General features: G+C 36.2%; 1 protein-coding gene and 1 long non-coding RNA gene across 4 annotated transcripts in view; one reads left to right on the forward strand and one right to left on the reverse strand.

The window, feature by feature from the left end:
• Positions 1 to 744: 744 nt before the first annotated feature.
• LOC144432466 (uncharacterized) lies at positions 745 to 2,944 on the reverse strand. The gene is made up of 2 exons (XR_013480708.1): positions 2,145 to 2,944; positions 745 to 1,848 (listed from the first exon to the last, which is right to left on the reverse strand). It is a non-coding gene; the product is annotated as an uncharacterized LOC144432466 (long non-coding RNA).
• Positions 2,945 to 7,361: 4,417 nt separating this feature from the next.
• LOC120333784 (uncharacterized) overlaps positions 7,362 to 12,465 on the forward strand; it is a 61,068-nt gene continuing 55,964 nt past the window's right edge. For 2 of the 3 annotated variants that reach the window (XM_039401154.2, XM_078120387.1), the window contains exons 1-6: positions 7,362 to 7,464; positions 8,125 to 8,247; positions 8,940 to 9,074; positions 10,055 to 11,321; positions 11,907 to 12,044; positions 12,160 to 12,328. In XM_039401154.2, the coding sequence (XP_039257088.2) occupies positions 7,413 to 7,464; positions 8,125 to 8,247; positions 8,940 to 9,074; positions 10,055 to 11,321; positions 11,907 to 12,044; positions 12,160 to 12,328 (1,884 nt within the window). In that variant the 5' untranslated portion in view covers positions 7,362 to 7,412. The remainder of the gene's footprint in view (positions 7,465 to 8,124; positions 8,248 to 8,939; positions 9,075 to 10,054; positions 11,322 to 11,906; positions 12,045 to 12,159; positions 12,329 to 12,465) is intronic. The other variant, XM_078120386.1, reaches the window with a different exon arrangement.

Below are 12,465 nucleotides of genomic sequence, written 5' to 3' on the forward strand. Positions count from 1 at the left end.
ACTTAATCAACCATGTGCCGTTTGCAGGTACTGATATAGCTAATAGGCCGCGAGCCGAGGCCCTGAAAAACGCCTAGAAAGTGAGTTTCGTAGCGCACATCAGGTAACTATCTGAAAATGATTTTAAAATGTTCCTTAAAAATTTAGTAACAAATATTGCCTTGTTCCCACTTCCAAAAGTTGCACGTTTTACGGAAAAGATGCTTTTACTACAGGAAATATGTGCTACGATCTGTCCTATATTCTCTACATTTTCGGCAAGGAACAATGACTTCTGCATGACGTAACAATTGAATTAAACCAGCTGATAGCGAGCGGATGAATATTAGTTATTACTGCTCGACCTTGCGCTGAGTTGGGCAGGCTTTCCATAGCCCTGTTTAGTTATTATTGGTTAAGTTATGCTAAGACGTTGTTGAAAAATGTATAAGTAAATTATTAAACACTTGTAGATCCTTACCACGGATATGGGCCGTGAGACGAAACCATGAAAACGCCCAGAAAATGAGTTTCGTAGCGCACATCTGGTAACTAAATAAATTCTTCAGTTTTGTGTGAAAACGAGCATAATGAACGCATTACAGCTTGTTCCAGAATCCTGGTGCGAAATTGAATATAAGAGGTTCCCGGAAATTCAATAACCATAAGTTTACAACACATACATAAGAACTATACAATTCGAGAGCCCTACAGCACACTAACACAAATGTATTCCTGTAATGTTTTGCCTGACCAAAATCGGACTTCCTCAGTCAATCATAATTTATTAGGTAGATTACGAAAAATATGGCATACATGTAACCAACAACAAAATATACTTTAATTGTGTGACAGGAGTCGGGAGTGACCTCGAAAGCAGCGACACCAACAACGCTGATTCACATTTGCGAATAAATTTTATGTAATAACCACAAGCAGTTTACAACAAGAACAGCATAAAAAGCTACATCCATTTTATAGAAGCTATCAAACGTATTTATTTTTAAGCAATGAAGTCACAAATTAACATCGTGAGCACGAAAACACAAATAAATCAGTTATTTCTCACTTAGAAATTTACCGCAAAAGTCAAGAAAATTAAATGAATGTACAATATGTACATAACATAGTGAACAGAAATATTACAATTTACAATTAATCTTTTTTTAGTTTATGTGGTTATGTATTTGAACAAAGGCAATAATATTTCTAGAAACAGGACTACGACACTAACAAATGTCCGAAAAAAAAAACAAATGTATGATACTTATTAAATCAACTGTAATATCTAATTCACTTTCTTCTGAATTGTTTTCGAAATCCACTATCTCAAAAATCGACTTTTCCTCTATAGGTGTAATGTGATTTAAGTTGATTTTGGCACACTTTCATAAATTATTTTGACTATTTTTCTCTCAGTTTGCCAACTCAAGAACTGATTTGAGGGCCACATGCTTCTTCAGTGAATCATTGTTGGGTGGAGAGTATAATCCTTATGTTTGACAGTGTTAAATAGACGTGCCCTGGTATCATTTACATTCTTCATATCCTCTTCAAATTCCTCAGCTTTATTTATTAATGCCTCGTTAACCTCAAAAGATCTTCATAGTCGAGGGAAAAAAATGAATTGAAAATCTCAATGAAGTCTCCAACATGAATTTGATGGGCAGTTCCAATTGCAGAAAAGTGCTAAAGTATTTCAATATGAATAGCCCATCTAAGCTGTTTGCAACTATTATGAATCTCATATACCTTTAAGCTTCAAGACTTCTTGTTTAATCCATTTTATAGCACTGATAGCAGCAGGGATCAGAGCCTGCATTAGGTCGGATTGGTGGAACAGTGCCGTTTTCTTTTGTAGTACAGTATCTAAAATAAGGAAGAAAATAATATTTGGAGCAGCATGATTTTAAAAATACCCCTAAATACTAACTAATACCTTGAATACATAATGCATTTTATCTGATGTACTAAATGAGCGTATATATGCTCATTGCATGTAAGACAGTCCAGCAGTGTTTGCATACCATTACTAGACTAGGCCTATATCTACACTAAATTTTGATATATCACAGTCTGAAATGTCCTATGACAGTACCGTATGAGTATGGACTATAGACTATATTTTGAAACATCAACTGTGTGTCTACAACTTGATTTCTCACCTCTCAATCGTTTCCAATGCTACCTTTCTTTCCACTCCGGCATAACTTATCATTGCTTCCCAGGTTCTTGTCGACTCTATGAATTTAGATTTAGACCAACCGACATTAGTAAAATTGATTAATTTCTTCTGTTCCACACAACCGTGCATTACAGAAACAGCCATTCATTTCTATTTCCAAATATGCTGTGGCCTATATAGTAGTATAAGTCTGCTGAATAGTCAAGAAGAGTCATTAAATTAATCATAAACATTTCATGCAAGCCAGAAAATATCGTTGTTTGTGACATATTATTCTAGGTCTAGCCTTCCTTGGAGTTACCGCACCGTACCTATTTAACAACGTCTTATGAGCTAGTGCTCAACTAAAATTGCTATTTATGGTAAGGATATACAAGTGTTTAATATCTTACCTATACTTTTCAACACCTCCTTAGAATAACTGAACTAATATTATCGGTAACTGAAAAAAACTATGGAAAGGCTACTCAACGCAAAAGCGAGCAGTTGTAGTACATCTGATATTCATCCGACCACTGGGGATCCACCTACAGCTGACTAACTTGACTGTTACGTCGTACTGAAGTCTGCGTTCATTGGCCCATGATACCGGAAAAGCAGAGAAAATAGGACAGATGGTAACACATATTTATTGTAGTAAAAGCGTCTTTTCTGTAAAACGTGCAACTTTTGGAAGTGGGAACAAGGCAATATTTGTTACTAAATTTCTAAGGAACATTTTAAAATCATTTTCAGGTAGTTACCTGATGTGCGCTACGAAACTGAAAGATAAATGGCCTCGGCTCGCGGCCTATAAGTTTAGCCTTGTCCATCGCAGCATTTGCGAGATTCAATTTCGATCATTGCAACTAAAGTAAAGCTCCGGGGAGGATATAATGACAATTAAGTTAATTATTTGACTATTATTTTCTTGAAATACAAATGAAAACTGACAAATATCACTCAAAACTACAAAAACGAGGCAATGTTCGCAACCATGCTTGAATATATGTTTGAGCGACAGAAGTGTCTGAGCGGCTGAGTGCAGAAATTGCAATTGTTATAGGCCTAGTGTTGCGTCATTATTGACTTATGGCTATTTGGTTATAGTTACGGAAATACACGAGGAAAACTGATGCCTGGGGAAAAATTCATAAACGCTGTTCAGCGAATACATACAGTAAGGAAGATAAAGCGTTGCCGGCATATTTTAGCCAACTGAAAGGTTAATTGTTGCAATATTTCAAATCTGCTCGCGTACCACTTAAAAAGCTCCCGCGTACCACAGGTTGAGAACCACTGCATCAACTGCTACGCTCTACCAAACGCCATGTACACGTGTCGCAGGTTTTTCTTTCTCTATCTTTTCAAAACTTCTACTGCGATAAAATTAGAAGATCAGAAGTTTGACTGCGACTATATATACATCATAAACTAACTCAACAGACAATAACGCAACAAAACATGTCTATCCCTACCACAACGCAATTCGAGTGTCCTTTTCCCGGCCAAAACGTGTCAGACGATGCCTTCCTGCCTTTACGTTAGGCGGCAATCATCATCAAAGTAATAACCAAACCACAAAACAAACAGAAAAACAAAAAGGGTTAGCACACGGAAAAATCCTATCACAGAGTCCCTCCCTTAAAATGTCATGACATCCTTGGTCATGTTGAACCCGAAAAATGTTTAAAACAGATGGAACAGACTAAAGTGAGACTAACACGAAAATCAACCTCAAAACGAAATCATTTTTAAACTTCTAAACCATCCTCAAATTATACAAAATCGAAATCTAATAAGTATGACGTATCAGTTAAACTAGTGCTATACATATACACGAATTACATATTAATTTATATTCCGAACACTGTGAACAAAACTACACAAATTGTAAAAAAAAACAGTTAAAATAAGGACGCAGTCATTTCATGTCACGAAATGCGGTTCGGGAAAAAATGAAATTATGTATCAGGCATCTCCAAATTTCGATTTGTACAGATTACTTTGTGGTCTGTCGAATGCTATCACTCTGCTGAACTGGGCAGGGTTACTCAACTATTTTTGCTAAAGGTCCGTATACAAAACTTAAAAATTCCTGGGGTCAGGTCTAACCAGGAAATGCATTTCATACCGCGCCTAACTATATTTTAGTGGCCCTATTTTTTCGGTTACAAAAGTTAAGGAAACACGAGTTGTGGGAAACTGAGTAACCGCAAAATATTCCACATCTTTTTACGTATCCAAAGTTAAATGGAGACAATCCTCCAAAATAAAAATAAAATCGGCCCTGAAGTTGAGTAGCCCTGGGCTAGGGTATGGAGCTGGGAACTGGATGATCGTGAATTTGTGTTGTAACATAAACTGATATATACATGTACAGTATCTAAAACCACCTGCTTCTAGATTCGAGAAACATAGAAGTCCATGGCAACATTAAAATTTTGTGTGCCAAACTACTCAGAATTAGGATTTTTTAGACTCGGATCGTTGGTGTTACTACGGTTGTGAGTCGGACCATCTTGCAATTTCAATTCACGCTGTCACAAGATAGGAACTTCTAAAGATAGGGCAGTTTCGGTTCCGTAACACAACGCGATGACACTGAAGTTAACTCGTAGCTGTCTGGTAAAAGCGGGGCTTGTTTTTGAAATTTTGTTCCAATATGGAGAAGGGAATGAAACAGATTACTTAATATTTCAATTCATGTTGCAATTCAATTAGAAGAGTAGATCATTGTCACGGGACATGTGAAATGGGAGGCAGACAACTCGACTACACACGGACAATTCACCAGAGACAACTCGACTACAGATAGACCTGGTGAGTTGTCCGTGTATTGTAGTCGAATTGTCCATCAGCCCTAAACGGCTATGACAGTCACTGTACCGAAATTTGTAACCTGATTCAGGTGGTGTTAAGTTGTTATTTAGTAACGTTTTTATGCGAAATGTTTGACTGTGGTTCGGTACCTGATCCGTTAATACGGTACATAGTTGACTCATATCACGAGATATTTCAATTGATGTTTCAATATAATCAAGAAGAATGGATCATTGTCACATGACCTAAAATATATATGACAAGTCCCTGTACCGTCAGGGTACCCCGGTCCCCGATACATGTACTGGTAAGTCACCGTATATGATTTTTGGGGAATTGTTCTGCGTATCCATATATTTGAGCATTGCTCTCTTGTTTAAGTCATATTGTCGAAATTTCGACACGAATGACAGCGGCTGTTTCGCCTGTCATATATTTCCATGTTCACTTCCGTAGCCTTTGAAAATCAGCAAGATGCTTGTGGTGACGTAACAATTTGAATAAACGTCGGATATTGCAATATGCAATAGCTAGTTTTGTCATTTATTTGTCAGTTTTAGTTGCCTCCCAAATTCAGCCATAAATCAAAAAAAGTAATGATCATTTTGTCTTCCTTGGAGCTTTAGTCAGGTTGTAGTAAAAATGCTACCGTCAGTTTTAAAGGGCAAGTGTTTCAATATTTTGAATCCCAATTATGGTTATGAACATGTAAACCAGTTTATAAGCATCAACTCGTAATAGTACTCCTAAAGTAAGCATCAAGAAGGGTGAAGCACAAGAAATATTTGTCATGGGTCTGGGAATTGGGAAACATCATCAGGCTATGATAACCCGAACAATAACGGCACGCGAGAACAGGTGAAAATCAACTTTTGAATATGAACATCATGATTTCGGAAAATAAAACGAATCTACAATGAAAACCGATTTCAAAGCCGAGCCAAAAAAATGGGGTCTTTTGCTTATTCTGAATAATCTTGGAATACAGACCCCATCGGCGCTGTAGAAGCTGGGAGCAAAGTCCTTGTACATATTTTCCAACATATTACGTGCATTCTTACAAGTTTCAAAGGTTGTTGGTATTTTATTTACGCAACGTCCAAGAACAGCAATCCGTTTTGCAAAAATTGTGTAGTCATTCTATGATACGACAGTGTTTTCAAAGTACATTGATGACCGTGTTAGTGCTTCGAGTACCATGGTTTGATTAATTGTCAGAATCGGAGGCAACGCAGCTAAAATAAAAGACAAGCTCCACATTGTAGTCACTGCAACGATAGCCCATTCAGGTTTTACATTTCTGCTTTGAAGTGATCGATGAATCCCATAAAAGCTATCCATGGCCAAGACAACCAGAAAAAAAACGCATGTTTCACCGCGCTAATGCTGTCATAAGTCCAATCGCATAAACCACTGATTTGCCATAGTTTGTCCTTTAATACGAAACATCTGTATAGTTTTTATTCCTTAAATTATGACGGAATTCGACATAGATAAACTATATCGGAATATACAAACTATTAAATTTAGAAATGCGTATACAATGTCATTTTTTAAGGATTAGGATTGCGTGCTGAGATATCCCCAACTAATAGTGAGAAAATTAAGTATTAAATGACTCACACGTTGATTTACGAGATTATACTTGCCAGGAAGACGTCCCTAGATATCAACCTATACCAGACTTGAACGATAACATTTAACCGCCTGGTAAAAGGTTAGTCGGACGGAAGTCCATGCATAAAAATTTGTTAACAAGCAAAAACAAAATGGTATTTTAACTGCTACTATTGAATGTGTATCCGATCTATCATGGGTAAAATTGCAGCTTAGATTATATTAATATTGGAGTGTGGTCAGAAGTATCTGCAAGGTCTAATCGCACACGAGACTTCCTGCATGTAAGAATGACGTCTTTTGAATCATTTTCTCAAACAATGATGAGCATCTAATTCTAAGGTCACTAGTAGGCTTTGAATTACAGCAGTAAATGCAAGATGTGCTGTTTTTTGTTTTAATTTCTTTTGTATCTACCTCTCTTTTATAATGACGCGGTTTTTGGTAAGTTGAATATATAGGGTTTCCATAAAGTTATGCCAATTTTTTTAAATTGTGAAAGGAATTCATCGATACCATATATTGATTTGGCCTTCACATATGTATTAAAGGAACTAAAAATACTTAAACAATTGCTGATTAAGAAACAACGAACCTGGTTAGGATATATTGTGAACTGACTTCATAACAACATTGAAATTGTCACAGAAGACATATTCAAATAATATAAACATTGTGGAGTGTGTTAAGAAGTACCTGCAAGGTTTAATCACGTACGGGACTTCCTGTAACGTTTGTTATAAGAATGACGTCCTTCGAATCATATTCTCAAATAATGGTGGGCATCTTAGATCACAAGCAGTCTTTGAATTACAGCTGAAAATGCGAGATGTGCAGTTTTATTAAATTTCTTCTTCTCTGCTATAATGTTGCAATTTTGGGTAAGTTGAATATCTACACAGAAGACAAAAATGTACAAGGATGCCCTATGTTTAATACCAGGGCTGGGGAGCTGGTAAGATTACAATAGCTCCGGCCTCACCTACGTAGCCTTTGTATATATAGGCTACAGCGCTTGCGCTCCATTTTTGCTTGAGTTCCGGATTCTTGGTTATTGATGTTTTGAGTGTGATCAAGAAAAAGAGTTTTGTAATTGTAATAAATGGTAAAAAATTATGAATGCGGGTAAATAATTAAATAGTTAGGAGCTGGAGACACTAAAATTTTTGGTAGCTTTGTCTTAATCTATTTTGGTAACCCTGACTCCAGCTACGTCAAAATTTCATGGCTCCGACTCCCCAGCCCTAGTATATAGTATAATGGAAAACTTCGATGGCGACATCTGTAACATTTTAAAAATTGCACAACCAAAAAAATGAAGCAAAACATTCCGTGGTGATTTGATTACATTGATTTATATGGTATTTTTTAGTGACGAGTTTACATCTTTCTCACCATGTACACATTTCTAGATCGTAATCATTTGTTTTACATCAAACAAGTTTTAGCTGATAACTTCATTTCCTATTCATCATCGAACAAACTAAATTAAAATCATCCATTCAGTCGAATAGTTTTTTATTTTTTTGTAATTTTCACAGTCAATTCTCTAAATGTACGAAGGCTTCGTCCAGGTTGTCGAATCGAAGATGGCTATCACAGATGTTCTTTAACTGGACGATGTCAAAAACGAGAAGGTGTTTTCGATGATAGGTGTGAGAATGGTCAGTATCAAATTGTAATTTTATTTGAGAAAACAAATATATTTTTTTAAATATATTGATATGAATCGGCACTCTTGCGGTATGGATCATTTTGCCGACGTAAATTTGTATGCATTTCAAGAAATACCAGTATTATGCTAACACATTTTGTCAGTTTAAGACGTGCATATCTTTTCCTTCCGTAACTACAAAAGTAATCAGTTACAATAACGATGTATTTAAGATGTTAATTAAAAACAACTATAACTTTTTCGGAACTATTTGATTTGACAAACTACATTGAAATTCACGCACGCTTACATTTTTCTTTATCGCCCACACTCATTGCAGGAAATTAGATATTGTTAAATAAATGTTGAACTCCTCAATGTGTGATGCACTTCGAGCATAATTAGTGCCAAAAGGTGGGATGAAGAGGAAGACGCTTTAGCGTAGGATAAATTTTCGTTGACATTTCAATATCAGTAACTAAGCAATATCACTAGTCCAATCTTTTATTACCTTGTACGCAATCATAATTCTGCACACATTTTAACAACCGATTTAAATAAGACACTTTTGTTTATTGTCTGTGCCAAGGAACCATTTTTTTGCCAAGTATCACAAAACAGCATTACAAAACATTGATAAATGTACAAAATCGAATGATGAACAGTAACATAAAAACCATTTAACAATAAATTTTATAACAGAAAGAGTGAATTGTACGGATGATGAATTTACATGCCGTGGAATCAATAGATGTCTACCAAGAATGTTACTGGGAACAAAGAATGGTTGTATTCTGGGAAAGAAAGGAGTCATTACTCTTCCCTGCAGGCCCGATGGTAAATTGCATTAAGGGAGTATGTATTTACACTGGTTTAAGTGTCCAAGCGCCAAATAAATTAAATTGAATATATATTCATTCGGGAGGAAGTGAATGTATATGTGCTGTCTCGAAGCTACTGCTCTGTTCTCAAGTATAAAAGACATGCAAGTGTTTCAATTCCATGTGAGTTACGCTTGACTGAAATCACTGAAAAATATACCAGGGTCGACGTCACACATATCTTTTATCATCTTGTTGGACAAGCGAACCTTCGGATAATTTTGCTTTTTTTCGTTGTTCTTAATTCTGTGAAAATATCGCGACTGGTAGAATTGTAAACAATCTTAAAATAAAACTTTGAAATTCGAAACGCCGGAGCATAAAATTGAGCAAGCATTGCATTGTTCTCTTCATATAATAGTATCGAATCGACTATACCTTACACTTACAGAACGTAGTTCACCTGCTAATACAAATAAGGCCCGCCCTAAATATTGTTGGACCCACGCCAAACATATTGCGGGGGCCGTAGAGCCCATCCTGTGTACAGATAAGGATACTGCGCAAAAAATGAGATTTTGTAATAAAAAATGAATCAGACTTTACCTTTATCTAAGTACAAAATCACGGTTAAAATTAACTTTTCTTTTCGATTTCTTGCAAATGAGATTGCAAGATTTATATGTTACAATTTATAATGGTCAATTTTACTCATAAAATTACTGTGCGACGAGGCCAATGAGCGGCTTAGGTTGCACTGGCTTTTTGTTGTGAAGCGTACTTTGCTGACACCGAATTTAGTCATTTTTGATAGCAACTAAGTTTTAGATCATTTCTAAAGAAATTTTCAACAAGAGTAAGGTGCTAGGGGTATTAAGTTGCCAACGTTCATTTGCACATTTTCATACATGTCTTCTGAACAAGGGTGTATAGGCTAAGTAGAGATTTTGAAATGACCATGATGTCCTTTCATAATATATTGTGTCTTGTATTCAGAATTTACCTGCGGAAAAAGCAGGCTATGCTTGCCCAGGTGGGCAGTAATGGATGGTAACGTAAATTGTAAAACTAACGAAGTTGATGACGACAGTGATGAAATGACACCTCTTAATGCTTGCAATGAAAGTGAATTTAATTGCACGAACGGAAGATGCATTCCGCGGGAATGGGTTTTTGATAAAAATGACGATTGCAAAAATGGTGAAGATGAAATTGGACCTTTCAGACATTGCGACAATGCTGAAGAATTCCGATGTGATAACGGACAATGTGTAAAAAGATATCGAGTGAATGACGGACACCCAGATTGCGAAAATGCTACTGATGAAAGAAAACAGTTAGCGGAATGCATAGGTACGACAGAATTTCGTTGCAATGTTAGCGGAAGATGTATACCGCGCAACTGGGTTGTGAACGGAATTAAAGATTGTAGAGATGGCAGCGATGAAGTGATACTTTGGAAGCAAACTTGCTCACCGAATGAATTTTCTTGTCACAACGGGCGTCGATGCATTTCGTCTAAATATTTATGTGATGGAATGGATCATTGTGGAGATTGTAGCGATGAAATAGAAGGATGCAATGAAGCACGTATGTGGAGGTGTCCCCTCGACTCATCAATTTGCATACCGCAGTCCTACGCCTGCGATGGATTCCAAGATTGTCCAAAAGGAATAGACAACCCACAATACATGCCTGGTTTTAAGTGTAGAAAAACTGTATTGGGAACAAAAGAAGAAATGTGTAATATTCCTCAATGGACATTACATGATAATCACACTATGTGCGAAGACAAATCAGACTTATGTTTCAAGAATAATTCATTTAACTGCGCTCGTTGTGTATCTGACAACAAAATAATAGCGAAACGTCAAATGTGTGATGGCGTCATTGATTGTACAGATTTATCAGATGAATGCCTTTGTAATTCGAACCGAAATAACGTCGATTTGATGAAGTTGTGCAATTCGATTTGTTATCATTCTAACAAATGTGGCGGTCTTAATAACTGTCAAGTCGGAGAGTTGTATTGTCATACGAACAAAAAATGTTTAGGCCTTTCAAAGGTTTGTGATGGTGTTGTGGACTGTCCAATTTTAGCGATTGACGAGAAGCAATGTATCCTGCCTGTCAAGGACGTTGTTGCAATACAGAACACTACTGATTTTGATTGTTGGAAAGTTTCAGATAATATTTTGGAAATAGGACAGGCTTTAAATCTTATGGAAATATTCAACAATGTATATTCAACGCGCGGTAAAAAGTATGAGTTTCTCAAAATTTTGAAAGCATGAATTATCCAATAAACAAATTTAGTGACTTAAACTCAGAAAACTAATATCAATGGATAACTACTTGTGTAAAATTCGAAAAAAAAAAATTCGAAGGCTTGAATACATGACGCCAAAGACCAATTTCAGATATTTTTCTCCGGCATCGTTCCAACCAGAATATTATTAATTCGACATTTTTTTCTGGGAAAATGCTGTACTTACGATGATTTGTTGAACACAAAATGTACCTATGGATCGGTTTGCTTACTTTGTTGTTCTTGTTGTGGAAAATTACGCTTCTCCGCATTTAAAACACCAGTTGATCTTAGTTTTTCATTACATAAAGTTGAAAGTAGTCACGAGAATGCTATTATTGATTTTTTTCTGAATCCTACAGGGCTCGTTATTTCGATCTAAATTTAGCTGTTTTTTTTGTAATTCACGGAGACACCTTCAATACATTTTGTAAGACGTTTAGTAGAATTCTCACACCATTTTGCAGTCATTGGCTTCCTTGATTCACCTTATACATGTCCATATATCTGAGTTTTGCTTTGTTATTTTCTTGTTACAAGGTGTGATGGTGTCATCAATTGCGCTCGCTTCGAAGATGAATGCAATGCGGAATGTTGTGTGCCAGAATGCGATAAATTCAAACTCTCAAAAATAACCTTCAATGTATTTATTTTCAGTGGAGAACTAAAAGTCCGGGCGTAAGTGACAATTTCGATATCTCGTACTCTCTTCAAATTGTTTACTATCTTACAGTATCTTTTTAATGCGATAAACCAAAATCTACCTTCAAATCATTCGCATTGTTTTCGACAGATGTAGTGATTTCGCGACGCAATTTGCTTACGATTATACAAACTTTGTCATCGGAGAGTCAATATGCAATGGAATCAAAGATTGTACCGACGGTGCTGATGAACACAATTGCACAGATTATTTTAAATGCAACGCTGGTACAGTAGAATCACCACTCGGCACAAGACAGGTTAGAAGTTGATTTCTCATTAAAAACTTTACAAACGTATTTAGTTACAAACCATTTAATACATATGGTACAAGTTGGATTAATGGTGCAACTGAAAATAGTATGTAGGCGACAAGACGCGCATGTCAGAGGCACTG

The sequence above is a fragment of the Styela clava genome, chromosome 15 (genome assembly GCF_964204865.1).
Source record: "Styela clava chromosome 15, kaStyClav1.hap1.2, whole genome shotgun sequence".
NCBI classification, from domain to species: Eukaryota; Metazoa; Chordata; class Ascidiacea; order Stolidobranchia; family Styelidae; genus Styela; species Styela clava.